Source organism: Chinchilla lanigera, unplaced genomic scaffold (genome assembly GCF_000276665.1).
Source record: "Chinchilla lanigera isolate Chin_1 unplaced genomic scaffold, ChiLan1.0 scaffold00013, whole genome shotgun sequence".
Classification (NCBI taxonomy): Eukaryota; Metazoa; Chordata; class Mammalia; order Rodentia; family Chinchillidae; genus Chinchilla; species Chinchilla lanigera.
Window position 1 is genome coordinate 33108224 of NW_004955414.1, and position 26207 is coordinate 33134430.

Sequence of the window (26207 nt, forward strand, 5' to 3'; positions counted from 1 at the left end):
TTTTTTTTTGGTTTTTCTCCGGTACCGGGAACCGAACTCACGACCTTGCGCTTGCCAGGCAGGCGCTTTTGCCGCTGAGCTAAATCCCCAGCCCAGTAATGCCAATCATAATTTGCCTGTATTAGTCACTTTCCCGATATTGGAACAAAACACCTACATCTTAAAGGGGTAGAGGTTTATTAGGACTCATTGGTTTCAGGAGGTTTATTCCATGGTGGCTGGAAGGCTGACACAGGCATGGCAGAAGGGCCTAGCAGAGGAGGCTGCCAACCCATAGCAGCCAGTAGGCAGAGAAGGGAGGAACAGGGGACAAGAAGCTGACCGCCATGTTCCCCCTCCCTGCTGTAAGACCCGCTCCCCAACAGGCCTAGCTTCTAAGGCGCACTCCACCATAAACTCATCAATGGATGAGTCCACTGAGTACAGTGTCCGCACGGCTAGTCACCTTCCCGAAGCCCCACCTCTGAGCACGTGCGAATCGGACATTCTAAATGTAAACCACAGTAGTATCCTACTCATGTAGGTATTGTTCTCTCTATATGAATGTAAAAAAATACTTGCCAATTTAACATGAGGAATGTTACGTTTCCCCTGATGGGCCGGGCTCTCTGGGCAGCATGAATCTGTCCTGATTTGTGTCTTGTGCTGTTTCTAGCCACCTTCCCGCAGTGCAGTGCCCCAACCATTGGCTGGGCAAGATCCAGTGAGCAGAGAGATTTTGTTGAGGGTTTTAACCCTTTGTCACCACCCTTAGTCCTAAAGTTACGGAGCTTGATAAAATTTTTTTTTTTTTGGTCTTTTGAGACAGGGTCTCGCTATGCAGTTCAAGCTGGCCATGAGCTCACTTTGTAGCCCAGGCTGGTCTCAAACTCGCAACGATCCTCCTGCCTCAGCCTCCCGAATGCTGGGATTACAGGCGTGCACCACCACGCCCGGTAATTGATAATTTTTAAATTGCCTGAGAATAAATGTGTGGACAAGAGTGTACTACGCGCATCATCAAAACGTCCGACCTTCATCATTCCCAGTCCTTTCCTACCCTTAAATTCCCGGCCCAGTTCTATTCTGCACGCCCTCTCACAAAGCAGCAAGTCAGGCTAGTCTTCTCCAGGAGGGCCGCAGAGGCTCGTTCCACGCGAGCTGCCCATCTTCAATGTGATCGCTCCAGACCGTGCGCTGTCCCTTCAGGACTTGGGAGCCTTTCCGGGATCGGCTTCTGAAGTCACGGTTGCCAGTGCGGACCAGTGCGCCTGCGCGGAGGCTCGGGGGCGGAGCCTGCGCGTGACGCACACGCCGTGCGTTAGCGCGTCGGTGCGTGGCTGCCCCTGGGAGTAACCGTCAGCGGGCTTCGCACCTTGGCCGTCGTTGGTGTCGTTTTGTGGAGTCGCTGTTTGATTTCTTACCTCCTAAAAGGCAGTGCCTTGTGCGTTTTGAGCCATTTCTACTGAATTGCGCCAAAGTATTATGAGCCTCTGGTGCTGGGTGAAAACTGTGGTCGGGGCGGGGAGAAACCAGAGGCCGTGGATGCCCCGGCCCCTCCCACTGATGCGCAGGTCTTGGCTTTCCATTCGCGGGTTTTTTTGTTTGTTTGTTTTTTTGTCTTTTTGGGACAGTGTCTCAGTATGGAGTTCAGGCTGGCCTTGAGCTGACTTTGTAGCCCAGGCTGGCCTCGAACTCACAGCGATCCTCCTGCCTCAGCCTCCCGAGTGCTGGGATTATAGGCGTGCACTACCACGCCCGGCGCTTGCCCTCGTGGTCTTTTTTTTTTTGAGACATGATCTCGCTCTGCAGTTCAGGCTGGCCTTGAGCTCACTTTGTAGTCCAGCCTGGCCTTGAACTCACAGCGATCCTCCTGCCTCAGCCTCCCAAGTGCTGGGATTACAGGCGTGTGCCACCATGCCCGGCCTTCCCTTCGCGGTCTTCGACCGGGAAATTCTTTGGCTTCCCTTCTCTGCCTTCTACATCCTGCCAGCTGTACACGTAGTCCTTAGATGTCCAGTGAGGCCTATTCATCACAATTGTGAGGTGATCGATTTAGGGAGTTTGAGTCCATTGAAACTGCATTTTCCTTATCAGGTACTCAAAATGTCATCTGTCAAGGACCAGCTTATCGAAAATCTAGTTGCAGAAGATAAAGGCTCCCAGTGTAAGATCACCGTAGTTGGAGTTGGTGCCGTAGGCATGGCTTGTGCTATTACTGTCTTACTGAAGGTAAGCGATAAGTCCATCCTATGGAAACCAAGGAAACACTTGTGGGTCTTCAGGATGTTGAGTTCAGGGTCGCAGGTCTAATCCCCTGACAGCAAAAATACGTCCTCTCATCTGATTTTTTTTTTTTTTTTTTTGAGACAGGGTCTAGCTATGTAGTTCAGGCTGGCCTCGAACTTGCAGTGATTCTCCTGCCTCAGCCTCCCGAGTGCTGGGATTACAGGGGTGCACCACCACAGGCGGCTAAAATCATTTTTAAATCAAGGATTTACACTATTTTTTCCACCAATGCTAGGGATTGAGCCCAGGGCCTTAGCCCTGAGGTTTATCCCTAGTCCCTTTATTTTTCAATTTTCATTTTGAAACTTGGGCTTGCTAAATTGCCCAAATTAGGCTTCAATTTTCCATTCTCATGCCTTACCCTTTCAGCGTTCTGGGATTGCAGGCATATACCAACCACCACACTCAGTTATACTTAAATTTTTTTAAAGAAATGTGCATTACATGCTCATTGTAAAACAAAACATACAAAATTTGGTAAAAATAACAGTGGAAGTCCTTTATTTTTTCTATCTTGTTTTCTGAGCATCTTTTCATGTGTTTATTGGCCATTTGTATATCATCTTCGGAGAAATAGGTATCAGAATCCTTTGCCCAATAAAAAATCAGACTGTCTTTGTTGTTGAGTTGTAGTACTTTGTATCTACAGAATATTAAGTACTTATCAAATATATGACTTGCAAATATTTTCAAAATATTTCATCTTATGAAGTGCCTTTTCATTCTGTTGACTCTGTCCTCTCACACAAGAAGAAATTAGTTTTGATGTTAAAAATAATAAAATCCTTTTAAATAACTTAAAGCTTTTCATTGGTTTTAAACTGTTACCAGGAGTCTGGAGATTTAGCTCAGTGGTACAGTGCCTATGGGGCAAATGTGAGGCACTGAGTTCAATTCCTGGTACCTCCCCCCCAAAAAAAACCGGTTACGTGAAGGAGGTGGGGGTAAACCAATTCTAAAAAAATTCTAACAAGCTGGGCATGGTGGTGCATGCCTATAATCCCAGCATTTGGGAGGCTGAGGCAGGAGGATTGCCATGAGTTCTTTTTTTTTGAGACAGGAATCTCACTATGCAGTTGAGGCTGGCCTTAAGCTCACTTTGTAGCCCAGGCTGTTCTCAAATTCGCAATGATCCTCCTGCCTCAGCCTCCAGAGTGCTGGGATTACAGGTGTGCGCCACCACGCCCGGCTAGTGAATTCAAGGCCAAGCTGGGCCACATGGTGAGACTGTGCCTCAAACAATTAAAAAAAATTCTAGCAATTATGTGAAAGTGAAGCAATTAGTAGTTGTTTGACCTTCCTGTTTGTACCTTGGCTTTTGGCACGTTCAGCAACTATTTCTATGTCGTTCTTCCCAAGTAAAAATGTGAGACTTCTCTTATTATAAAGTAGCCACATGAATATTCTTATTCTCCAAATATTTTAATAGGAACACTTCATTCAGAACTTTCATGTGTTTTAGGACTTGACGGATGAACTTGCCCTTGTTGATGTTGCGGAGGACAAACTGAAGGGGGAGACCATGGATCTTCAGCACGGCAGTCTTTTCTTTAGTACTTCAAAGATTGTCTCTGGAAAAGGTTAGTTTTAGTTTTATAAAGTTATTTTCAGACTTTAAAATAAGTAGTGAATTTTACCAAACTGATGTCAACAAGTATAAAATGAAAAATATCATTGTCTTATTAGGACATACAATTTTTTTTTTTTTTTTTTTGTCTTTTTGAGACAGGGTCTCCTTATGCAGTTCAGGCTGGCCTTGAGCTCACTTTGTAGGCCAGGCTGGTCTTGAACTTGCAACGTTCCTCCCGCCTCAGCCTCCCAAGTGCTGGGATTACAGGCATGGGCCACCTGGCCCGGCAGGACATACAATTTAAAAGATATTTTTTCTCCCATACTGGTGATTGAACCGGAGGCCTTACACTGAGTTACAATCCAGCCCTTTTTATTCTTTATTTTGAAGTAGGGTCTTGCTAAGTCACTGAGTTGCCCAAGGTGAGCTTGAACTTGCAATCCTCTTGCCTTGGTGTATGCTACCGTACCTGGTTTAAAAATTTTGTTTGGTTTTGTTTTGTTTGAAGAAACATTTCATTGTAATTGGAGGAAATTTGAAAAATATAGAAAAATGTAAAAAAATACTTTGACTCTCTTTTGTTAATGATTGGGTTTTTTGTTTGTTTGTTTGTTTGTTTTTTGAGACAGGGTCTTACTACACAGTTCAGGCTGGCCTTGAGCTCACTTTGTAGTCCAGGCTGGCCTCGAACTTGCAGTGATCCTCCTGCCTCAGCCTCCCAAGTGCTAGGATTATAGGCGTGCACCACCACGCCTGGCCCTGATTGTTTATTTTTTCCTTTTTTATTTTGTTTTTTGTTTTTTGAGACAGGGTCTTCCTATGTAACCCAGGCTGGCCTCAAATGCACAGAGATCCTCCTGCCTCAGCCTCCCAAATGCTGGGATTACAGGCATGTGCCACCATGCTTGGCTCCTTTTCTATGCACTTTTTACTTAACCAGCATTATAGTATGTAAATTGTTTTGAAACTTGTCATTCTGATGTTTATCCATATTCTTTCACCTGGCTTTCTTTTTTTTTTTTCTGGTACCGGGAATCAAACTCATGACCTTGCGCTTGCCAGGCAGGCGCTGTGCTGCTAAGCTAAATCCCCAGCCCCTTCACCTGGTTTTTTTCTTTTTTCTTTTCCTTTTTTGTGGTACAGGGGATTGATCCAAGGTCCTCATGCATGCTAGGCAGGTGCTCTACCACTGGACTGCATGTTCTGCCCTTTTAAAAATTTTTATTTTGGGGCTGGGGATTTAGCTCAGCAGCACAGCGCCTGGCCGGCAAGTGCAAGCTCATGAGTTCAATTCCTGGTACCGAAAAAAAAAAATTTTTTTTTTTTTGTTTATTTATTTATCGTACCAGGAATCAAACTTAGGCTTGTGGGGCCAGGGATTTAGCACAGGGGCAAAGCGCCTGCCTGGCAAGCACAAGGTCGTGAGTTTGATTCCTGGTACCGGAAGAAAAACAAAAAACAACAAAAACAAAAAAATACAAACAAACAAACTCAGCCTCTTGCTTGCCATTCAGGTACTGAGCTACTGAGCTACATCGCCGGTCCTAAAAATTTTATTTTGAGATAGGCTTTTGCTAAGTGGCCTAGGCCAAATTTGTGATCCTCCTGCTTCACCCTCCCGAATTGCTGGGGTTAGAGGCATGAGTCACCATTCCAGGCACACCTTTTTCTTTCTGTTTACAGAGGCAAGTTTTAAAGCATAGCATAAGACCATAGAACACAGGAGTGGAAAATTTGGTCCTGTTAGCATGACTATCATGTATTGACCAACTAAGAAGCCTCACGAGAATTGAGGAGAACAGTTATTGTATCATAGACTGGAGTGGAGAGTACACTCTGTGGTAATATAATCTCACTGATTATGCTATACTGGAAACCCACTTGTCTAACGTGATTGGCACTGAAAGTAGTTATTTGACTTAAAATTGTTGAAGATATTGTAAACATGTATTTAATTCATTTGTCAATTTTCTGATTTTAGGGCAAGGCTTTTGAGTATAGCACAGCTGATTGGGGGGCTTTTTGTTTTGTTTCTGAGACATGGTCTTGCTATGTAGACCATGCTGGCCTTGAACTCATGATCCTCCTACCCCTGCTTCCTGAGTGCTGGGATTACAGGCATGAGCTGATTGGAATTTTGCAGTTTCTTCTTGTTCTTGTCCTCCTTACCCCCTCTTCCCTTCCTCCCCCTCCTGCCTTCCTCCCCTCCCATTTCTCCCTGTCCCCCTCCCTCTCCTCCTCTCCTCCTCCTTTTTTTTTTTGAGACATAGCTCAGTGGCACAGCGCCTGCCTGTCAAGTGCAAAGTCCTGAGCTTGATTCCTGATACCAAAAATAAAAAATAAAAAACAAACACCAGAAACAAAAAACAAACAAAACCTCCAACAAAAAAAAAACAAACAAGCTGGAGGCTGCTGTTTACCAATTTCAGACATATATCCATAATATGAGGATGACTTACCCGGGTATGGTGGTGCATAACTATAATCCCAGCACTTGGGTGGCTGAGACAGGAGGATTGCTGCTAGTTCAAGGCCAGCCCAGGCTACATAATGAGTTTAAAATCATCCTAGACATAGCTCAGTGGCAGAAGCGCAAGGTCCTGAGTTCGATTCCCAGTACCAATAAATAAATAAATAAATAAATAAATAAAACAACCCCAAAACACAAAACCTAAAAACAAAAAGGATGACCTAGAAAGAATTCTTTCCTGGCCCTTGGGAGCCAGGCAAATAAAGTTGAGTTTCTCAGATACTTTAGTGGAGGGAAATGACTGCTAAGAATTTGGAGCAATAAGCTAGCTCTTCTCTGGAGTAAACTCACTTTTTTTTTAAGCTTCAAAGAACTTCCTGTTTTGTTTCTTTGAGACAGGGTTTCCTTTTGTAGATCAGGCTGGCCTCAAACTCATGGTGATCCTTCTGCTTCAGCCTCCCAAGTGCTGGGATTGCAGGCGTGTGCCACCATGCCGGGTGATTTTTGTTCTTTTGAGATGGTATCACTACAGGCCAGGCTTGACATCACTGTGTAGTCCAGGGTGGCCTTGAACTCTCAGCAGTCCTCCTCCCTCAGGCTCCTGGGTGCTGGGAATTACAGGTTCGAAGAACTTTCATAAATAAAATTCCAGTGAACATTTCATAGCAGAATAATCCATAAGAAAATGCATGAACAAGAATGAACAGAGATGACAAACAGGCCACTGTAGATTTCAAAAATTATCAGAAACAAATTACAAAATAAATAGGATTATTCTAGAACAAACTTGAAAACAGGATACAGCAAGAAACTATAAAACCTTTTTTTTTTTGGTGGTGGTGGTACTGGAGATCAGGACCTTCACACTGATCAACATCTCTAGGCTAGTTTTAATTATTTATTTTGAGACAGGATCTCACTAAATTGCCCAAGCTGGGCTCAGACTTGTGATCCTCTTGCCTCAGCCCCTCAGAGTGCTGAGATTTCAGATGTGAGGAGAGAATTTCTTAAACACAAAGGTAAAAAGTCACAAGGAAAATAAAATTAAGAGTTTGTGTTTACAAAAAAGACACTGTAGCTGGTAGCTGGGTGTGGTGGCACATACCTGTAATCACTGCTACTTGAGAGGCTGAGGCAGGAGGATCATAAGCTCCACACACACCTGAGCAATGTAGCAAGACCTGTCATAAAAAAGAAAGAAAAGAAAAAAAAAAAAAGCAGGATGGGGTGTGGCTAGTGATGTAATTTAGTGGTAGAACACCTGCCTGGTATGCACGAGGCTCTGGGTTCAATCTCCAGTATTGGAGAAAATGGCAAAACAAAACAACCCCCCCCCCCACAGTAACAACACAAGACACTAAAAGAGTGAAAAGTGTAGCTATAAAGTGAAAGAAGATATTTGCAACATAACTGACAGAAGAATAGTATTTTAAGTAAAAATACTTTTACAATGACTAAGATAAATATACGGGGCCGGGGATGTAGCTCAGTAGCACAGAACCTGCCCAGCAAGTGCGAGGTCATGAATTTGATTGCCGGTACCAAAAAAAAGAAAGAAAAAAGATAAATATACATAGCCCAATAGAAAAATGTAAAGGTTAGAACATTTCACAAAAGAAGAAATTGAAGTGGCCTATAAATATAGGAAAAGACAGTCTCAACTATGGAAAGGAAAATGAACAGTATATCAATATACAGTTACATACCCATTAGACTGGCTAAAGTGTGGTAACACTCCGCGTGAGGACATGGAATGATCGGTGTTCTCATGCACGGCTTGTGGGAGTGCATTACAGGAAAATAACTTTTTTTTTGAGCTATGTCGTCCAGACTGGCCTTGAGCTTGCTGTGTATCCCAGGCTGGCCTTCAGCTGTCCATCCTCCTGCCTCAGCTTTGCAAAGGCCGGGATTACACTTGTGTATCACCACACTCAGCTAGAAAATGATTTTTTTGAAAAAAGTTTATGTGGTGAAGTTGAACATAAATTTATCTGGAAACCCAAGACTTGCACTCCAAAGTATACTAAGTGAAGCCTGTGCATATTTACATTAGGATATGTAAAAGAATATTGTGGTTTAATTTGAGGTAGCCCCAAGCTGGAAACAATTCAGTTAAATACCAGTACTAAATTATATAAATTAGGCAGTGTAATACCACACAGCAATGAAAGTGAATGAACTACAGGGACACATATTAACTTGGATAAATAACATTCATAATACTGTACTTAGCTGAAGGAACACACCTTATGGTTCAAAAACAGACAAAAGTTAGTGTTATTTAAGTACACATAGGTGCTGGAGGTGGTGGTGCATGCCTGTAAACCTAGCATATGGGAAGCTGAGGCAGGAGGATCACTGCAAGTTCAAAACCAGCCTGGGCTACATAGTGAGTTCAAAACTAGCCAGAACAGGGGTTGGGGATTTAGCTCAGTGGCATAGCGTCTGCCTGGCAAGTGCAAGGTTGTGAGTTCGATTCCCAGTACCAGAAAACAACCAAATAAATAAATAAATAAATAAATAACCTCCCAAACTAGCCAGAACTACACAGCAAGATCCTGTCTCCAGGGCCGGGAGTATAGCTCAGTGGCACAAGCACCTGCCTGGCAAGTGCAAGGTCCTGAGTTTGATTCCCTGTACCCCCCCCCCAAAAAAAAAAAAATGGAGACATAGCCAGGAATGGAGGCACACACCTGTAATCCTAGCACTTGGGAGGCTGAGGCAGGAGGATCCTTGCGAGTTTGAGGCCAGCCTGGGCTACAAAGTGAGCTCAAGTTCAGGCTGAACTACATAGTGAGACTCTGTCTCAAAAAGACAGAAAAAAAAAAGAACAAAAAAGATCCTATCTCCAAAAAACAAACAAAAAAATCCATAAAAAATGTGCATAGGTGGTAAAGCTTCTTTGGTTGGTAACCTCCGAAGAGGAAAGATGTGTGTGCAGTCTGATTGGGGCTTTCAAGGTGTTGGTAGTGTTCTACCAATTCCTGTGGCTTTTATCAGAGTTCAATATTTTAAAAATAGAAATGCACATCTCATATACTTGTCTGTATGAATAATAACTTGACAACAGAAGGTTTTGTGAGCTCTAATGAGAAGGAGCAAGTGGTACGTCATTGATTGTCCACAGATGTTTTTAACCATTTCATTTATGAATAGTGCACATGTTGCAGACGTAGAAGATGGTAAGACTGTGAAAGAGGGAGGGATATGAGATGAGAACCTGTTATTATTGGGCTTACAACCAAGTTTGGATTTTTTTTTTCTTTTTTGGTTTTTGGTTTTTTTCCGGTACCAGGAATCAAACTCACGACCTTGTGCTTGCCAGGCAGGTGCTGTGCCACTGAGTTAAATCCCAGCTCCTTTTTTTTTTTTTTTTTGAGACAATGTCTTGCTATATAGTTCAGGCTGGCCTTGAGCTTACCTTGTAGCCTAGGCTGGCCTCGAACTCACAATGATCCTCCTGCCTCAGTGTGCTGGGATTAGATTAGCACTTTGATACCAAGAATATGCAATGGGCTTTTTAAGTTATAGAACTTTTTTTTTTTTGGTTTAGTTTTGATACTAGGAATTGAACTCAGGACGTTGCGCTTGCCGGGCAGGCACTTGTGCTGCTGAGCTAAATCCCCACCCCTGCAGTAGGTTTTTTAAGAGTTAAGACACAATGACTTTAGCAACCTGGATCCAAATACTGTCTTGTTTCCTTTTTTAGATTACAAGATAACTGCAAATTCCAAGTTAGTTATTGTCACCGCAGGTGCAAGGCAGCAGGAGGGGGAAAGCCGCCTTGCTCTGGTCCAGCGCAATGTGAACATCATGAAATCAATCATTCCTCCCATCGTCCAGCACAGTCCCGACTGCAAGATGCTCATCGTTTCAAATCCGGGTGAGCCTTTTCTCCTGTCTTGTACCATATCATTTTATCTCCATATCATTCCTTATTTTGTTAAACTTCCTTGAGGTGACATATATGTATAATAAACTGTACTCATTCAAAGAAACAATGCAAAAAGCCTTAAAAAATGTAATCACTTTACTACCACCATAATCAACGTACAGAACATTTCTTTTTTCTTTCTCTTTTTCTTTTTTTTTTCCTTTTGAGACAGCGTCTCACTATGCAATTCAGGCTGGCCTTGAACTAACTTTGTAGCCCAGGCTGGCCTTAACTTGTGGCGATCTTCTTGCCTCAGCCTCTTGAGCACTAGATTAAGGTACAGAACATTTCTGTTACCTCTGAGAGTTTCCTTTGGCGCCTTTACAGTTCATCCCTCATTCCACCTCCAGCCTCGTTCTCTGGGGCTTTATATAAATGGAATCACAGTGAAAATGGTTTTTCTATCTGGCTCCTTTTACCCAACATAGTTATTTTGGAAATAATTCATGTTATTCAGTACCATATTGGTGATGAGTTCCTTTGTATTTTGTTTATTTATTTTTGTCTTTTTGAGACAGGGTCTCACTCTGCAGTTCAAACTGGCCTTGAGCTCACTTTGTAGCCCAGGCTGGTTTTGAACTTGCAACAATCCTCCTGCCTCAGCCTCCCAAGTGCTGGGATTACAGGTATGTGCCACCACACCCAGCTTTTTTTTATTTTTCAGGTTGGCCTTGAACTTACTATGTAGCCCAGGCTGACCTTGAAGTTGCAGCAGTCCTCATGGCTCAGCCTTACCAGTACTGGGATTACAGGCCAATTTGTTCCTTTTTATATTGATAAATAGTATTTTCTTTCTTTCTCTCTCTCTCTCTCTTTTTTTTTTGAGACTAGATCTTGCTATGTGGTCCAGTCTGTCCTTACTTCACTACCATCCTGCCTCAGCCTCCTGAGTGCTGCATCTCCACACCTGGTTAGAATATTCTTGTATTTATATATTTTAAATGTTCTGTTTACCTGTTTGTAGGTATTTGGGCTATTTCCAGTTTGGGGTTATTATGAACTGACATGACTGTGTATGTATAAGTCTTTGCATAGTTGTATGTCTTCATTTCTTTTGGATGAAAACCTGGGTTGGGTTATATGGTGAATGTGTGTTTAAATTCTGTTAAAACCACCAGAGCTGGGTGTGGTGGTGCACATCTGTAATCTCAGCACTCAGGAGGCTGAGGCAGGAAGATCGCTGCGAGTCTGAGAGCAGCCTGGGCTACAAAGTGAGCTCAAGGCAGCCTGAACTGCATAGCGAGACCCTGTCTCAAAAACAGGGGCTGGGGATTTAGCTCAGCGGAAAAGCGCCTGCCTGGCAAGCGCAAGGTCGTGAGTTCGGTTCCTGGTACCGGAGAAAAGCCAAAAACAAAACAAAACAAAACCAAACAAAACAAATCAAAAACAAAAAAACAAAAAACAAACAAACAAAAAGAAACCAGAGACTTTCAAAGTTGTACATTTTTAACATTCTTACCAGCACTGTAAGAGAATTCTAGTTGCATCATATCCTTGCAAACATTTGACATTATCAGTTCTTAAAATTTTAATCTCATCTCATCTCCACCTCCTTTCTCCTCCTCTGTGTACTTCTCCTCCTCCTCTGGTAGAACCCGGGGTCTTGTGCATGCTAGGCAACACTCTTCCACGGAGCCACCCTACAGCCCTTCCGGTTTGGAAGGATAGTTTTGCCAGAGAATGTATATTTGTTCTCTTGCTAGTGTACAAAAAAATCCTTAAGGTTTGTTCATCTTTCATTTTTAAAAATCAAAGTGGGACCAGGGCTTTGGCTCAGTGGTACAGTGCCTGCCTGGCAAGTGTGAGGCCCTGAGTTCAATTACTAGTACAAAAAAAAAATCAAAGTGAAATTCATGTAACATACACTTAATTCAAGTGTGCAATTCAGTGCTACATAGGAGGTTCACAATGTTGTGCAACTACAGTTCTGTGTTCTTTGTTCTTTTGTTCCTCAGATGAAATTTTCAATTTCTCATCTTTTAAGTCAGTGATTCTTTTGACTCAGTGACTCGTCAATCTGCTGTTGAGCCATTCTAGTGAATTTTCTCACTTTTTTTTTTGGTGTCAGGAATCAAACTCAGGACCTTGCACCTGCCAGGCAGGTGCTGTAACCTCTGAGCTACATCCCTGACTCCAAGGAGATTTTTTTTTTTACTTTGTTTTTTGTGAATTTTCATTTGTTCCTTTTCCTTTTCATAATTCCTGTTTGTTGGTAGCTTATATTTGCTGAGACACTGTTGTATTTCCTTTAGATTGTGAAACATGCATTCTTCTAGCATGTTAAACATAGTTTAAATAATTGACTTAAAGTATTTGCCTAGTAAATCTCTGTCTGGACTTCCTCAGGGAGTGTTCATATTGAATGCCCCTCTGTCTTGGTTACTTTTTTCTCGTTGCTGGGACAAAATATCTGACGTCCAAAATTAAGGAAGGAAAGGTTTATTTCGCTTAGTTTGTGGAGGTTTCAGTCCTTACTTGGCAGATTATAAGGCAGAGTGGCACATGGCAGAGAGCTACAGCTCAGGGCAGCAGAACACAGCAAAGCAACAAAACAAAAGCCAGGAATGGTGGAGGAATTGCCTCAAGCACCCTTTTCCTCTGCCTTACATATGCAAACTATCCACCCCAGGGCGGGTGCAGCTCTCACACCCCTAATCAATCAAACTTTAAAAGCCTGCCCCATGGCCGAATGAGGCTTTCGGGGGACACACAGACAAACCATAACACCCTCTCTATTCATGGGTCATACTTTCTTGTTTCTTCATGGGCCTCATAATTTTCTGTTAAAAACAACATTCTGAAAATCATAAGAAAGCTCAGTAAATCAAATTCTCCCTCTCCCCAAGGTTTGTTGTCATTGCTACTTGTTCCTTGTTTGTTTCACGTCTGTTGTGAAGTAATTCTGTAGAGTATCTTTTATTGTGCACAGCCATAGAAGTTTTTCTCCTGGAATTTTTTTAGTGGTCAGCTAATGTTTGGATAGAGCTTTCCTTAAATGCCAGGAACCAAAACCTAGCTTCCAGTTATTTCTGGAGAGCTCTGTGCATGTGTGTGTGTGTGTGGTGTCGGGGCATGTCTTCAACACTCAGCTAGGTAGTGTACAGCTCTGCCTTAGCCATCACTTCCTGCTTCCTCAGAGCCTCAGGGTCAGACAGAACTCAGCCTCCTGTTTTTCTTGAGCACGTGACACACCTGCACATAGCCCCGGGCATGCTCGTGGCGTTATTCTAGGTAACAGATGCCAGATGGCTTAGACAAGGATGTGGTAATGGAAAGAGTCTAAAAGAGTGATTAAGGAGGTAGAATTGACTGATCATTAGATATACAGATGGGCACATACTGTATCTCAAAAGATGTTTTTTCCTTTAAAATTCTGGTAGTGAATAATTTAACATTTTAATTAACATGTAACTGATTACCCATACTTCTTTGTTTATTTGCTGCACTTTGAACTCTGTACCAACTCTGTATTTGATTCTAAGACATCGCATCAACCTATTAGAAAAGCAAATTATAAAAAGAAGTTACTATGGATTTTTTTCTAACATGAAATTTTCTTCCCAGTGGATATTTTGACATATGTGGTCTGGAAGATAAGTGGCTTACCTGCAACTCGTGTAATTGGAAGTGGTTGTAATCTAGACTCTGCCCGTTTCCGTTACCTAATTGGAGAGAAGTTGGGTGTCCATTCTGCAAGCTGCCATGGCTGGATTATTGGAGAACATGGTGATTCTAGTGGTAAGTAAAAATCTATTATTAGCAGGTAACTACCTATTTTTACTAGTAGTTATTTTCTTTTTCTTTTTTTTTTTCTTGTACCAGGAATCAAACTCAGGACCTTGCGCTTGCCGGGCAGGTGCTTGTGCCACTGAGCTATATCCCCGGCTTATTTTCTTTTCTTTTTTTTTTTTGTTTTTTTGTTTTTTTGGTCTTTGAGGCAGGGTCTCACTATGCAGTGCAGGCCAGCATTGAACTCATTTTGTAGCCCAGGCTGGCCTCAAACTCACAGTGATCCTTCTGTCTCAGCTTCCCGAGTGGTGGGATAACAGGTGTGCACCACCACACCTAGCTAGTAGTTATTTTCTTTAGAGTATATTTTTCTGAGATTACTATATCTGTATACAGTTTATTTTGTTACTATTTCCTTGGTATCTTTTACTGTTTCTTTACTTTATTATTATTATTTTTTGGTTCCAGGAATCAAACTCAGAACCTTACACTTGCCAGGCAAGTGTTTATGCTGCTGAGCTATCTCCTCAGCTGTTCCAGCTGCATTTTCTTTATCCATTTATTATTTTTTTTGGGGGGGAGGACCACATCATTTTACTGGGGGACTTGGAAGTAGGGAGAAGCCACTGAAAAGACGCTTTAGACAAGGTGATCTGACGTCCTTGGCAGGGCTAGATCTCTCCGGGTCTGCTGTTGCCAAAAACCATTCACTTGTTATTGGATATTTAGGTTGATGCCAAATCTTGGCTATCGTAGATAGTGCTGCAATAAACATAGTTATACCAATATCTCTTTAATGTATTAATTTCATTTCCTTTGGTTATTATATGCCTAGTAGAAGGATTGCTGGATTATATAGTAATTCTGATTTTAATTTCTGAGGCATTTCCATACTGTTTTCCATAATGGTTGTGCTAATGTGTATTTTTACCAGTAGGACATGAGTTCCCCTTCCCCCATAGCCATAGTTATATTTAGTTTTTTGTTTTTGTCTCTTTGATAATAGCCATTCTGACTGGGGAGAGATGATGTCTCACTGTACTTATGCTTTGTATTTCTCTGATCAGTGACATTGAGCATGTTTTTATGTACCTGTTGGGAATTTATATATCTTCTTTTCAGAAATATCTGTTCAAATACTTTGCCCATTTTTAAGTTGGAACCCAGAGTAAATGTTCTACCGCTGAGTTATATCCCCTGCCCTTTGTATTTTTCTTTCTTTGTTTTTTCCCCAGGTCTTTGTATTTTTAGTTTTGAAAAGAGTCTTACTGAGTTGCCCAGGTTGGCCTTGATTTTTTTTCTGGTACTGGGAATCAAACTCAGGACCTTCTACTTGCTAGGCAGGTGCTTGTGCTGCTGAGCTATATCCCTGGCCCCCAGGTTGGCCTTGAATTTGTGATCCTCCTACCTCAGTCTCCTGAGTAGCTAGGATTACAGATGTGCATCATTGCGCCTAGTTACAGAATCTTCTTTACTTTTTAATTTTTATTTATTTATTTTTGGTACCGAGAATTGAACTCAGGACCCTGCACTTGCCAGGCAGATGCTTGTGTCACTGAGCTATAATCCCCAGCCCTTATTTACTTATTTTGAGACAGGGTCTCACTATGCAGTTCAGGCTGGCCTTGAATTCTCTTATGTAGTCCAAGCTGGCCTTGAACTCGCAATGATCCTCCTGCCTCAGCCTCCCAAGTGCTGGGATTACAGGCATGCACCACCATGCCCGGCAGTCATGTCCTTTGTGTTTTGTAGGTTTTTGATTTAAAGTCTTATTTATGTATGTATGTATGTATGTATGTATGTATGTTTTAGACAGGGTCTCACTTTGTAGTGCAGGCTAGCCTTAAATTCACTGTGTAGCCTAGGCTGGCCTCAAACTTGCAGTAATCCTCCTGCCTCAGCCTCTCAAGTGCTGGGATTACAAGTGTGCACCACCATGCCTGGAAAGTCTTATTTATTTGGTGTAAGTATATACTTCTGCTCTTCTGGTTTCCACTTGAGCGGATGACCCTTTTTAAAGCCCTCACTGGCAGTGTGTGGGCATGGCCTTAGGGAGTGAAGTGCGCTTTTTTGTAGACAGCATAGTTAGGTCTTGGCTGTTTAGAAAATCCATTTACTCACTCTGTCTTTTAATTGGGGAATTGAGTCCTTTACATTCAAGGTATTACTGAAAGGTAAAGATGTACCTTTGTCATTTTGTTAGTTGTTTTCTTATGGTTTTGTAGATCTTTTGTTCCTTTCCTTTTTGTCTTTGTGATTGGGTGTCTTTCTTTTGTGATAAACTCTGATTTCTTTCTTTTTTTTAGTGGTAGCAGAGTTTTATTAAAGGTAGGAGGAAATTCCTTTTTTTTTTTTTTTCTGGTACAGGGAATTGAACTCACAACCTTGCGCTTGCCAAGCAGGCGCTATGCTGCTGAGCTAAATCCCCAGTCCCGGTAGGAGGAAATTAAACATGCTTTGCAAGCAAGTTTGGGCCTAGTAACAATAGGAAAAGAAGTACCCTGACAGCATAAGGGTGGGCTACCATACGAGACCAAACACAGTGACAAAAGCCAGTGTGCACTGTCTTTTTTGTATCACCCACTTCCCAGGCTGACGTCAGGTCTAGGCCGTCCTATCGAAAAGCTGCTTGAGTTCTTAAGCTTTGATTTCTTTCTCTTAGTTATTCATGCATGTGCTATAATTTCTTCTTTGTGGTTACTTTGTGTTGCTTGCTATGGCAGCACGTATACTAAAAATGTGGTTACTTCGGGGCTTACATACAATAAACTTATTTTTATAGAAGTATGCTTTAAGCTAATAACAGCATAACTTTGTTTTTTTTCTTTTTGTCTTTTTGAGACAAGGTTTCACTATGCAGTTCAGCCTGGCCTTGAGCTCACTTTGTAGCCCAGGCTGGTCTCAAACTCCAAGTGATCCCCTTGCCTCAGTGTCCTGAGTGCTGGGATTATAGGCGTGTGCCACCACGTCCGACTCAACAGTTTAACTTTGGACACATACAAATACCCATTTAGCCCTCTGAATATGTCATCTCATTTTCTACTGGCCTGCAAGTTTCTGCTGAGAAATCTGCTGTTAGTCTAGTAGGGATCATTTTTGACTAATACTTTGTAATTTATTTCTTATAATTCCTTTGTTCCATTTGAAACTTTTTTTTTTTTTTTTGCCTTTTTGAGACAGGGTTTCACTATCAAATTCAGGCTGGCCTTGAACTCACTTCATACCGTAGGCAGGCCTAGAACTCATAGCGATCCTCCTGCCTCAGCCTCCTGAGTGCTGGGATTACAGACATGCACCACCACACCCGGCTGAAATCTATTTTTATATATGTAATTTAGTAACCTATCTTAAAAAACATGATACTGAACTCAAATAGCTGATGCACTATTAGCAAGCAGAGCTTATTTTGGTATATATACATATTCTATATAAATATATAAATATAATATAGCATATTAAAATACTATATAAAATATATTGTACATAACATAAATATATAAAATAAGAATAATACATGGTATATACATTAAATGTGTATATATACTTTTTTTTAGTGCCTTTATGGAGTGGGGTGAATGTTGCTGGTGTTCCTCTAAAGTCTCTGAACCCTGACTTAGGAACTGACTCAGACAAAGAACAGTGGAAAACTGTCCATAAACAAGTTGTTGAAAGGTAACAGTACTCATTCAGTTCTCTTTCCTTAACAATTGCCAGGCATAAATTTTGGGATGAGCTTTTCGCTCATGGTAGAGTGCTTGCGTGGTGCGGTGATTCCAACCCTAGTACTTCCAAAGAACAAAAAAAAATCACAAGCAAAAGCTGCTATCTTATCTTTGCTTTTTGTGAGATAATAATTCTAGGTGTATGAAAATCCTCAAATACAGATATAGTATGCATAGCTTTACTTTGCTTGCATTTCCCCAAAAGAAAAAGTATGTATTTTACAGGAGCTCATATATATTTGAGAGATAATAAAACGTTGTGATTCACAGCATGGACTTTGGAGCCAGGTTTATTTACCAGTGGTGTAATATTGGGAAGTTACTTAAGATACCAAATGCTGAGTGTACTAATCTTAAAAATGGAGGTGATTATAGGGCCTACTTAGAGGGTGACTAGTAGAGTAATTAAGTACGTACATACAGGAGGAACAGTGCCTGGAACTTACTGAATGCTCATCATACAGCTTGAAGTGGATGCAGACGATCAGAAAGTAATGATGTGTTCTCATAAATGAAGCGTCTGATTGTGTATATATATATATTTTTTTTTCCGGTACCGGGAATCGAATTCACAACCTTGCGCTTGCCAGGCAGGTGCTGTGCTGCTGAGCTAAATCCCCAGCCCCTGATTGTGTATATGTGAATCTGAGTAGCACACATGATCGTCCCTCATACTACAGCCAAGTCACATATGAGTAAAAGTTACAGGATTTAAAACTCATTTTTGGATATTCACAAAGTCTATTTTATGTATACTTGTGATAACAACTCTGTAAAAATGTGTGAGAATTGTGGCATAGATTTAAATAGTCACATAATATAACAAAAAAGTGATTCTAGTGAGTTTGTATTGTCTAAGTGACTTGTTAGTTTGAAAAGTTAATTTTTTTCTTTTTGAGTTTTTTTGAAAAAGGATTTAGCTATGTAGTCCAGGCTGACTTTAAACTCTGTGTGTGTCCTAGACTGGCCTCAAACTTTCAGTCCTCCTGCCTCAGCCTCTTAGTGTTGGTGTTACAAGTGTGTAATACCTTTGTTTTTTAATTATGCAACCTAAGCCAATAGAGTTTCAGTTTGGAAGTTGAAGATACAGAGGGTGGTGATGTAATGATTGCACAACAACAATGTAAATATAGTTAATGCTGTGGTACTGTACACTTAATGGTTAAGTGTACTTTTGAATTTGAAGCACTGTTGCTATAAGGGACCAATGATTAAGATCGCATTTCCCAATAAAGTGCTATATGACTTAAGTGCTGTGTTAGTCCGGTCTCCATTGGTATGACAGAATACCTAAGAGAAAACAGTGTAAAGAGGAAAGGGTTATTTTGGCTCATGGGTGCAGTCCGTGGTCGCCTGGCCTGGTTGTTCCTCAGCCTGTGGTGAGCGAGGACGTGTGGGGGGGAGGAAAGCTGCTCACCTTATGGTGCTCAGGACGGTGTGTAGGAGGGAAGAGGGGTGAAGAAGAGGAGAGGGGGAGGGGGAGAGGGAAAGAGGGAGGGAAGGGGAAGGGAGGGGAAAGAAGCAAAAAGAGGCGAGCGAGAAACTGGGGAACAAGATGTTCCAGGGCACCTGGCCAATGGCCTACGTCCTAACTCAGCCCGCCTCCCAGGGTTTCCGTGATTCCCAGCACAGCCGTCGGGTGAGAGCAAGGCTTTCAGCATCTGAGCATCTGGGGGGACATCTAAGGGCTTCTGTTTTGTTTTTTGTGGTACTAAAAACTCACTAGGCATGTAGGGCCTAGTGAACGCTAGGCAAGCGCTGAACCTCTGAGGTATATCTCCAGCCCTGAGGGAGGTTTAAGAGCCACACTAGAACAAACTGCAAGGAGTGCAACATGTTACAGATCAGAAATCATTCCAGTGAGTCCTTTCAACTCTGCAAGATCCGAAGTTAGAGTATTTACCCTATTTAGATCTCTACTTAAAAGACCCTTCTATTATTTATCTAAAAACTATTGACCTTTTTTTACAGGATTGGCCTCTGATTTGCCAGTGCCTAACCCACAACTGCAGGGGAACGACGTTGTGATTTAATTGGGGGCTTTTCAGTCCTAACAGCGTTCAGTTTACAGTGTAGATCAGTTTGGGTACTACTCAGCCATAAAGAGGGATAAACCTGAGTCATATGTAGGACAGCGGGTGCACCTTAAAACCATATGTTTAGCGAAATAAATCACACACACAAGCTTAAATATCACATAGTTTCTCTTATATGGGAAATATAAATAAAGAGAAAACGAAAGATAGGTAATAGGAAGCAGTGAGATCTTTCTCAAATGGGAAAGGGATCAAGAGACGGAGGGAACAGGGGAAGAAGGGGAAGGGGATGAAAGAAGAATTAAAACGTGTATGTATATTACCTGCTCCCCACACTGTGTACATTATGTACTGCAAATGTGTGCTCATAAAACATATAAAAACTGCCGGGCATGGTGGCACACGCCTGTAATCCCAGCTCTCGGAGGCTGAGGCAGGAGGATTGTTGCAAGTTTGAGGCCAGCCTGAACTGCATAGTGAGATCCTGTCTCAAAAACACCCAAAAAGAAAAATTAAAAAAAAAATATATATATAAACTTTAACAAGTCTTTATTAAACATAGCTACTTGTTTTACCACATACCTGTAATCCCAGAATGGTGGGAGGCTGAAGCAGGAGGATCACAAGTTTGATCATAGTCTGGGAAATTTAGGAATTTAGTGAGAGCCTATCTCAAAAAAACAAAACAAAACACTGGGCGTGGTGGTGCACACCTGTAATCCCAGCACTCTGGAGGCTGAGGCAGGAGGATGGTTGTGAGTTCGAGACCAGCTTGGGCTACAATGTGAGCTCAAGGTCAGCCTGAGTTGCATAGCGAAACTCTGTCTCAGAAAGACAAAAACAAAACAAAACAAAAAAAAACAACTGTTCTATTTCATCTGTTCTCTTTACCACTGCTTTATATCAGCAGCTTTTTGTATGCTTTAAAATTTCACAGTTTGAAAAATTTTTGATCAACATGTATAAGTTATACATATAAAGGGTTTCAGTGTGGTATCTCAGTGCATGCATATAGCACGCACTGATCAAATCTGATCTCCTGCTGGGCATGGTGGCGCATGCTTGTAATCTCAGTACTTGGGAGGCTGAGGCAGGAGAGTTGCTGTGAGTTCAAGGCCAGCCTGCACCACATAGTGAGACCCTGTTTTAAAAAAAGATACAAACAAAGAAGGATTGTTTAAAAAAGAAATCCAACCTCCCTTTGCTCATCCTCCCTCTCCTACCTCTCACTTTCCAGTCCCTAGTAGTCACTGTTCACTAGTCCACATTCAGGTGGACTATTTTTTAACTGCCATATATGAAAGATAACATGGGGTTCTTGTCTTCTTGTGTCTGGCTTATTTCCCTTAAGGCCACAGCCTCTAGCTACATCCACTTTGCTGCAAATGACAGGATTCAAATCTTCTTTATAGCTGAGTAATATTCCACTGTGTCTATACGTCCATCCACTGATGAGCACCTAGGCAGATTCCAGTAGCTTTGTGTGTTTTGTTTATTTTGCTTCAGTAATGCCTCCAGTTTCAGTCATTTCCTGCAAGGGACAATATTTCATTCTTTATGGAGGAACAATGCCCTATCATGTATATATACATGATTTTTTTTTATCCATTCATTTTTGTTTGTTTGTTTTCCGGTACTGGAATCGAACTCACGACCTTGCGCTTGCCAGGCAGGTGCTGTGCTGCTGAGCTAAATCCCCAGCCCCTTCATTCGTTTGTTGATGGGCATCTATGTCGACTCCATCTTAGCTATTGTAAATAGTGGCACAGAGCATGGCTGTGCATGCGCCAGACTGTCTGCTCACAGAGTCTTGTCTGGTCCTTTTGATGCAGCGTCTGCAGAGCAGCCCTCTCTTCCTTCTGTTGCCCGATGATGACAGAGTGGTCAGTGCCTGGTGAGTCCAGAGCCAGGTCTGGGAAAAGCTGTCTTCGTTAGTTGGGATTGACTCAAACTTGGATTTTCTTCTTTGAGATTTCTTTTTTTGTCTTTTTGAGACAGGGTCTCGCTATGCAGTTCAGGCTGGCCTTGAGCTCACTTTGTAGCCCAGGCTGGCCTCAAACTTGCAATGATCCTCCTGCCTCAGCCTCCCAAGTGCTGGGATTACAGGCGTGTGCCACCACGCCCGGCTGGGATTTCATTTTGAATTGAAGATGTGGAAGTGTTTTCTGGCCATAGTAAAGGCTACCATCCCTGAGGCGGCTGTACTGCTCGTTCTCCTGGAGCTGGGCGAGAGTGTGGTCAGGTGCTTTCTCTGCGCCTCGGCCTTCTGACGGACACTGTGGTGTGAAAGCGCGCACAGCCAGCACGGCAGCTTCCCGGCCATTTCTTCCCGTCGTCTTCTGCCACTTGCACTGTTCACAGGAACGCGGCAGTCATGCTTCTTTGAGTCTGTGCGGCGCTGGCATTTACTGCCAGTGAATGCCGCAGTTAAGTGGCAGTACTGCCACGGTTTGGGCTTCCGCACAGCTGAGCATTCTGAGTGCACTTCTTGCACGTTGTGTTGGTTTTACTGTCCTACTGGCACTCGGTCCTGCAGTAGGTGCCCTGCACGACAGGCTGTGCACTGACATCCCTCGCACAGCTGCTGCCCGAGACATGCCTCCAGGGGAAGTGCTGGTGGCACTTGGTGCAGGCATACGGTGCCACCCAGTGCCACCCAGTCTGGCCCCATCCCTGCTCACCCCAGAAGTTTTATTTTCATCAGTACGGTAAAGAGCAACCAATGGATTATGTTTTAGCCATTTTTCTCAAATTTCTCCTCCTTTCAATCCATTTTGATTATTCCTGAGAGAATAAATACGCCCTCCGGCTTCCACCGCTAATATCTGTCCCCGTGATCTACCACAGAGCTTTCTTTTGACTCATGAATGCTATGCCATCAGTCCACTCATTACTAGGCAGGGCCTCCTTTTTTTTACATACCCCACAGTCTCGGTCTTACTGACTTAAAGATCTTAAAACACCTTTTTTTAATGTTAGTATCAGGAACTTGTTCATCCTAGGCAAGGCCTGTATCACTGAGCTGTTCCCCCAGTCCTAAAAGTACTTCTGACATCCAGTCAGCATGGCCTCAAATTGTGGCCCTGTTTTTGAACTGACAGTCAAATCACAGGACAACACAACTGGCACAGTTCTGGATCAGTCTCCCTGTGCCGAGGTTGTCTGTACATACATCAGCCTTATGGGACCACGGGTATTATGTGCGTACAGGCCTTAGCATTGTGCCTGGGGCTAAGATCTCCTGATATGAATGATGATGTTGTAGACCCTCTGTTTCCAGTATTCTTTCTTAGATGAGATCAGGCGCGTTTGGGGTGGTATGGCGGTAGACCAGAATTCTTTCTCGAGGCTAAATAAACTCAGTGCTAAGTTAAAAGCTTTTTGTCCTGAGAGTTTGACTGTCTAAACCTCAGATCACTGTGGGTGGCAACACAAAAGTGCAATATATACCTACTGTAGAAAATATGGAAATTCAGAAAAGCATAAAGAAAACTTACCTATAAGCTTTTCACTAAAAATAATCATTATTAATAAGTTGGATTGATATAATTCTAAAGTGCTCATAAAATTTGTGTTTTTATAACCCAGAGAGAAAAAACGTCCAATATTTCAAGGACTATTTTTCTTTGAAAATATATTACAAATATTTTCCATTACATATTTATTATTCATTTGATAATATATTTTTAGGGAAAATATGTACACACAGTTTACAACTGTATGAAGTTATATCAGCACATCAGTAACAATTTTAAATGATCAGAGAGATGGTGGTAACTTTCAAGGTAATCAGATTCTATGTTTGGATATTTAAGCAACAGTACAAAAATAGTAAAAACTAAGTTATCCTGACTGGCACATATATCCTTGTATTCTGTCTTTCTGACTAAAGAAAGGTGAATTGACTGATATTTAAAGTGAATCTTGAAAATGTATGAAAAGGGCGGGGAGCGCCGGTCTTGGGACCGGCGGCTCACTCCCTGCCTCGTAGGCCCCCGGAGGGAGGGCTTCCAGTGCACAGGGAGCCACGGGCGGGGAGCACCGGTCTTCTGGCTGGCTAGCTTCCTGCCTCGTAGGCTCCCGGAGGGAGGGCCCCCAGCACATGGGGAGCCATGCGGCGGTGAGTGCTGTTGCGCGCTGGCCCTTAGGCTGGCTGCCACTGCTCAATTGAGATCTATCATGACACAGAGAAACAGTGACACAATTGGCCCACAATGCACCGACTGTAGATGCCCACCCACAGACGTGTGTGAATCATTCAAATTTGAACAACCTCTGGGAATATATGCCATACAATGGGCCACTCTTGCTCCTGCCATTGGGAACAAGAAAGGTCCAGAGCCAGCGGAGGAGCAGCTGCTGAACAAGGACTCAGAGAACATGAGAATGCAGACTAAGCCCATGGAGTCAGAGGTCCTGTGGACTGGGGTCACGAGAGCCGCTCAGCAGCTGTAAACCAGGAGGACCTTGCACAATACCTGCAGAGACTCACTGGAAGCCATTCTTCCCCTGACAGTATAGGCTGTGGTGGAGCTCCGGAGAAGTCTGCAGCAGGATTCCTTCTGCGTGTGCTGACAGTTGGGGAGAGGACACTAACTGGTTGTGGGGTCCCAATGAGATGGGAAGCTGGAGAGAAAATGCTACAAAACATGGCTTTCGCCCCAGATGGCTCACTTGATTTTTGACAACCCTTAGGCTATAACTACTTGTTAGATCCTTCTTGTGTATCTCTGTCTTCCTGAGAAACCACTTTGAAGATACCACCATGTATTACAGCAGTCATTGATATTTTCCTACTAATCTATCCATAACTCTATAATGTTTGCATTGTTCCTATCCTATTTCATAAATGGATCCATGTTTATTATTATGTGTTTCGTACAACAACCATTGAGAATTATTGAATGATTATTCAGTAGGTCATTCATGTTTAGTTCTATTTATATTCTTTAGAAGCCACTTTGAAGATACCTAAGTATAGTGCAACAACTATTAATAATCTCCTACCTCTTTTGTCTGTAACTCACTATCATTTGTCTATTTGTTTTCCTGAGAAATATCTTGTAGATAACAATATGTAAAACAATAACCACTGATAATTTCCTACCACTTTGTCTGTAATTTGGTAAGCCCCCTCTATTATTATGTTATCCTTCTTTTACTCTTTAAAATAAAAAAAATTTTTAAAAAAGAGAAAATGTATGAAAATATAACATTTAAGGTACCATAACAGTATAGTAATTTATAAGTAATTTCGATAAGAAATCTCTGAGACAATTTTAATAAAGAGGCATTAACATACAGATTACTTTAAAATGGATACTTGAAGACTATTATGGTTTCTCTGAGTTGATTTCTCCTAAATTACTTCCTTTCTATGACTGCAGCGCCTATGAGGTCATCAAGCTGAAGGGCTATACTTCCTGGGCGATTGGACTGTCTGTGACAAATCTGGCTGGATCAATTTTGAAAAATCTTAGGAGAGTGCATCCAGTGTCCACTCTGGTTAAGGTAGGCTTAAATTAAAAATTCATTTATCATTCTTGCCTTTAATACTTATTGAGCCCCTTCTGTATGTCAGGTATTCTACAGGAAGTGGAGGATATAACTGTGAACAAAAAGGACAGACCCTTCTGGGCATGGCAGTGCACTCCTGCAGTCCCAGCTCTTGGGAGGCTGAGGAAGGAGAATGTTCAAACTAAGTTTGAGCAATTTAGATAGACCCTGTCTCAAAATTTTAAAAAGCATGGCGTGGTGGTACATGCCTGTAATTCTGGCACTTGGGAGGCTGAGGCAGGTGAATTGCTGCAAGTTCGAGGCTAGCCTGAACTACACAGCGAGACTCTGTCTCAAAATAGATAAAATCAAATAAAATTTTAAAAATGAATAAAAATAAAGAGCTGAAGATGTAGCTCCATACTATCTGTGTTCAATTCCCAGTACTAAAAAAAAAGGCCCCATGACCTTATTGAATTTAATGAAAGAAACAGAATTAATAAAATAATGATAAAAGTAAACAAATAATAACAAAAGGTGATAAGTACTGTAATGAAAAATTACAAACGGCTAAGGATATACAACAAGGTCTTAGCTACTCTGGTGAAGAGGCATAGCTGGTAGTTAGGGAAGACTCCCTAGGAAATGAAATGTGACTTAATCCCAGTAACGAGTGCGGATTAACCTGGAGGCAGAGCTACTGTTCCAGGCAGGAGGATCGCACGTGCAGTGTCTGAGGTGCTGTGAGGAGAGAGCGCTTGGGAACCCGGGAAGAGGCCTTGTTCTGACGCGCAAGGGCAAAGGGAAGAGTGAGGGCGAGGCTGAAGAAGACAGGGACCGGGCCACTAAAATCTGTACATAAAGAGGTTTGGGTTCTCACATTATCTTTTCTAATTTTTTTTTTTGTCTTTTTGAGACAGGATCTCGCTATGCAGTTCAGCTGGCCTTGAGCTAGCTCACTTTGTACCCAGGCTGGTCTTGA

The 26207-nt window shown here is 42.2% G+C and overlaps 1 protein-coding gene and 1 long non-coding RNA gene across 4 annotated transcripts in view; one reads left to right on the forward strand and one right to left on the reverse strand.

Annotated features, from left to right (window-relative positions):
* Window positions 1–139: 139 nt before the first annotated feature.
* LOC102020328 lies at window positions 140–1164 on the reverse strand. The gene is made up of 2 exons (XR_260225.2): window positions 1040–1164; window positions 140–689 (listed from the first exon to the last, which is right to left on the reverse strand). It is a non-coding gene; the product is annotated as an uncharacterized LOC102020328 (long non-coding RNA).
* A 147-nt stretch (window positions 1165–1311) lies between these two features.
* LOC102020557 (L-lactate dehydrogenase C chain) overlaps window positions 1312–26207 on the forward strand; it is a 29222-nt gene continuing 4326 nt past the window's right edge. Inside the window, exons 1-7 of one of the 3 annotated variants that reach the window (XM_005380416.2) lie at window positions 1312–1459; window positions 2077–2211; window positions 3731–3848; window positions 10018–10191; window positions 13807–13980; window positions 17526–17643; window positions 25117–25240. In XM_005380416.2, the coding sequence (XP_005380473.1) occupies window positions 2086–2211; window positions 3731–3848; window positions 10018–10191; window positions 13807–13980; window positions 17526–17643; window positions 25117–25240 (834 nt within the window). In that variant the 5' untranslated portion in view covers window positions 1312–1459; window positions 2077–2085. Of the gene's footprint in view, window positions 1460–1488; window positions 1554–2076; window positions 2212–3730; window positions 3849–10017; window positions 10192–13806; window positions 13981–17525; window positions 17644–25116; window positions 25241–26207 lie in introns of those variants that run through there. The other 2 variants (XM_005380415.2, XM_013511839.1) reach the window with 2 other exon arrangements.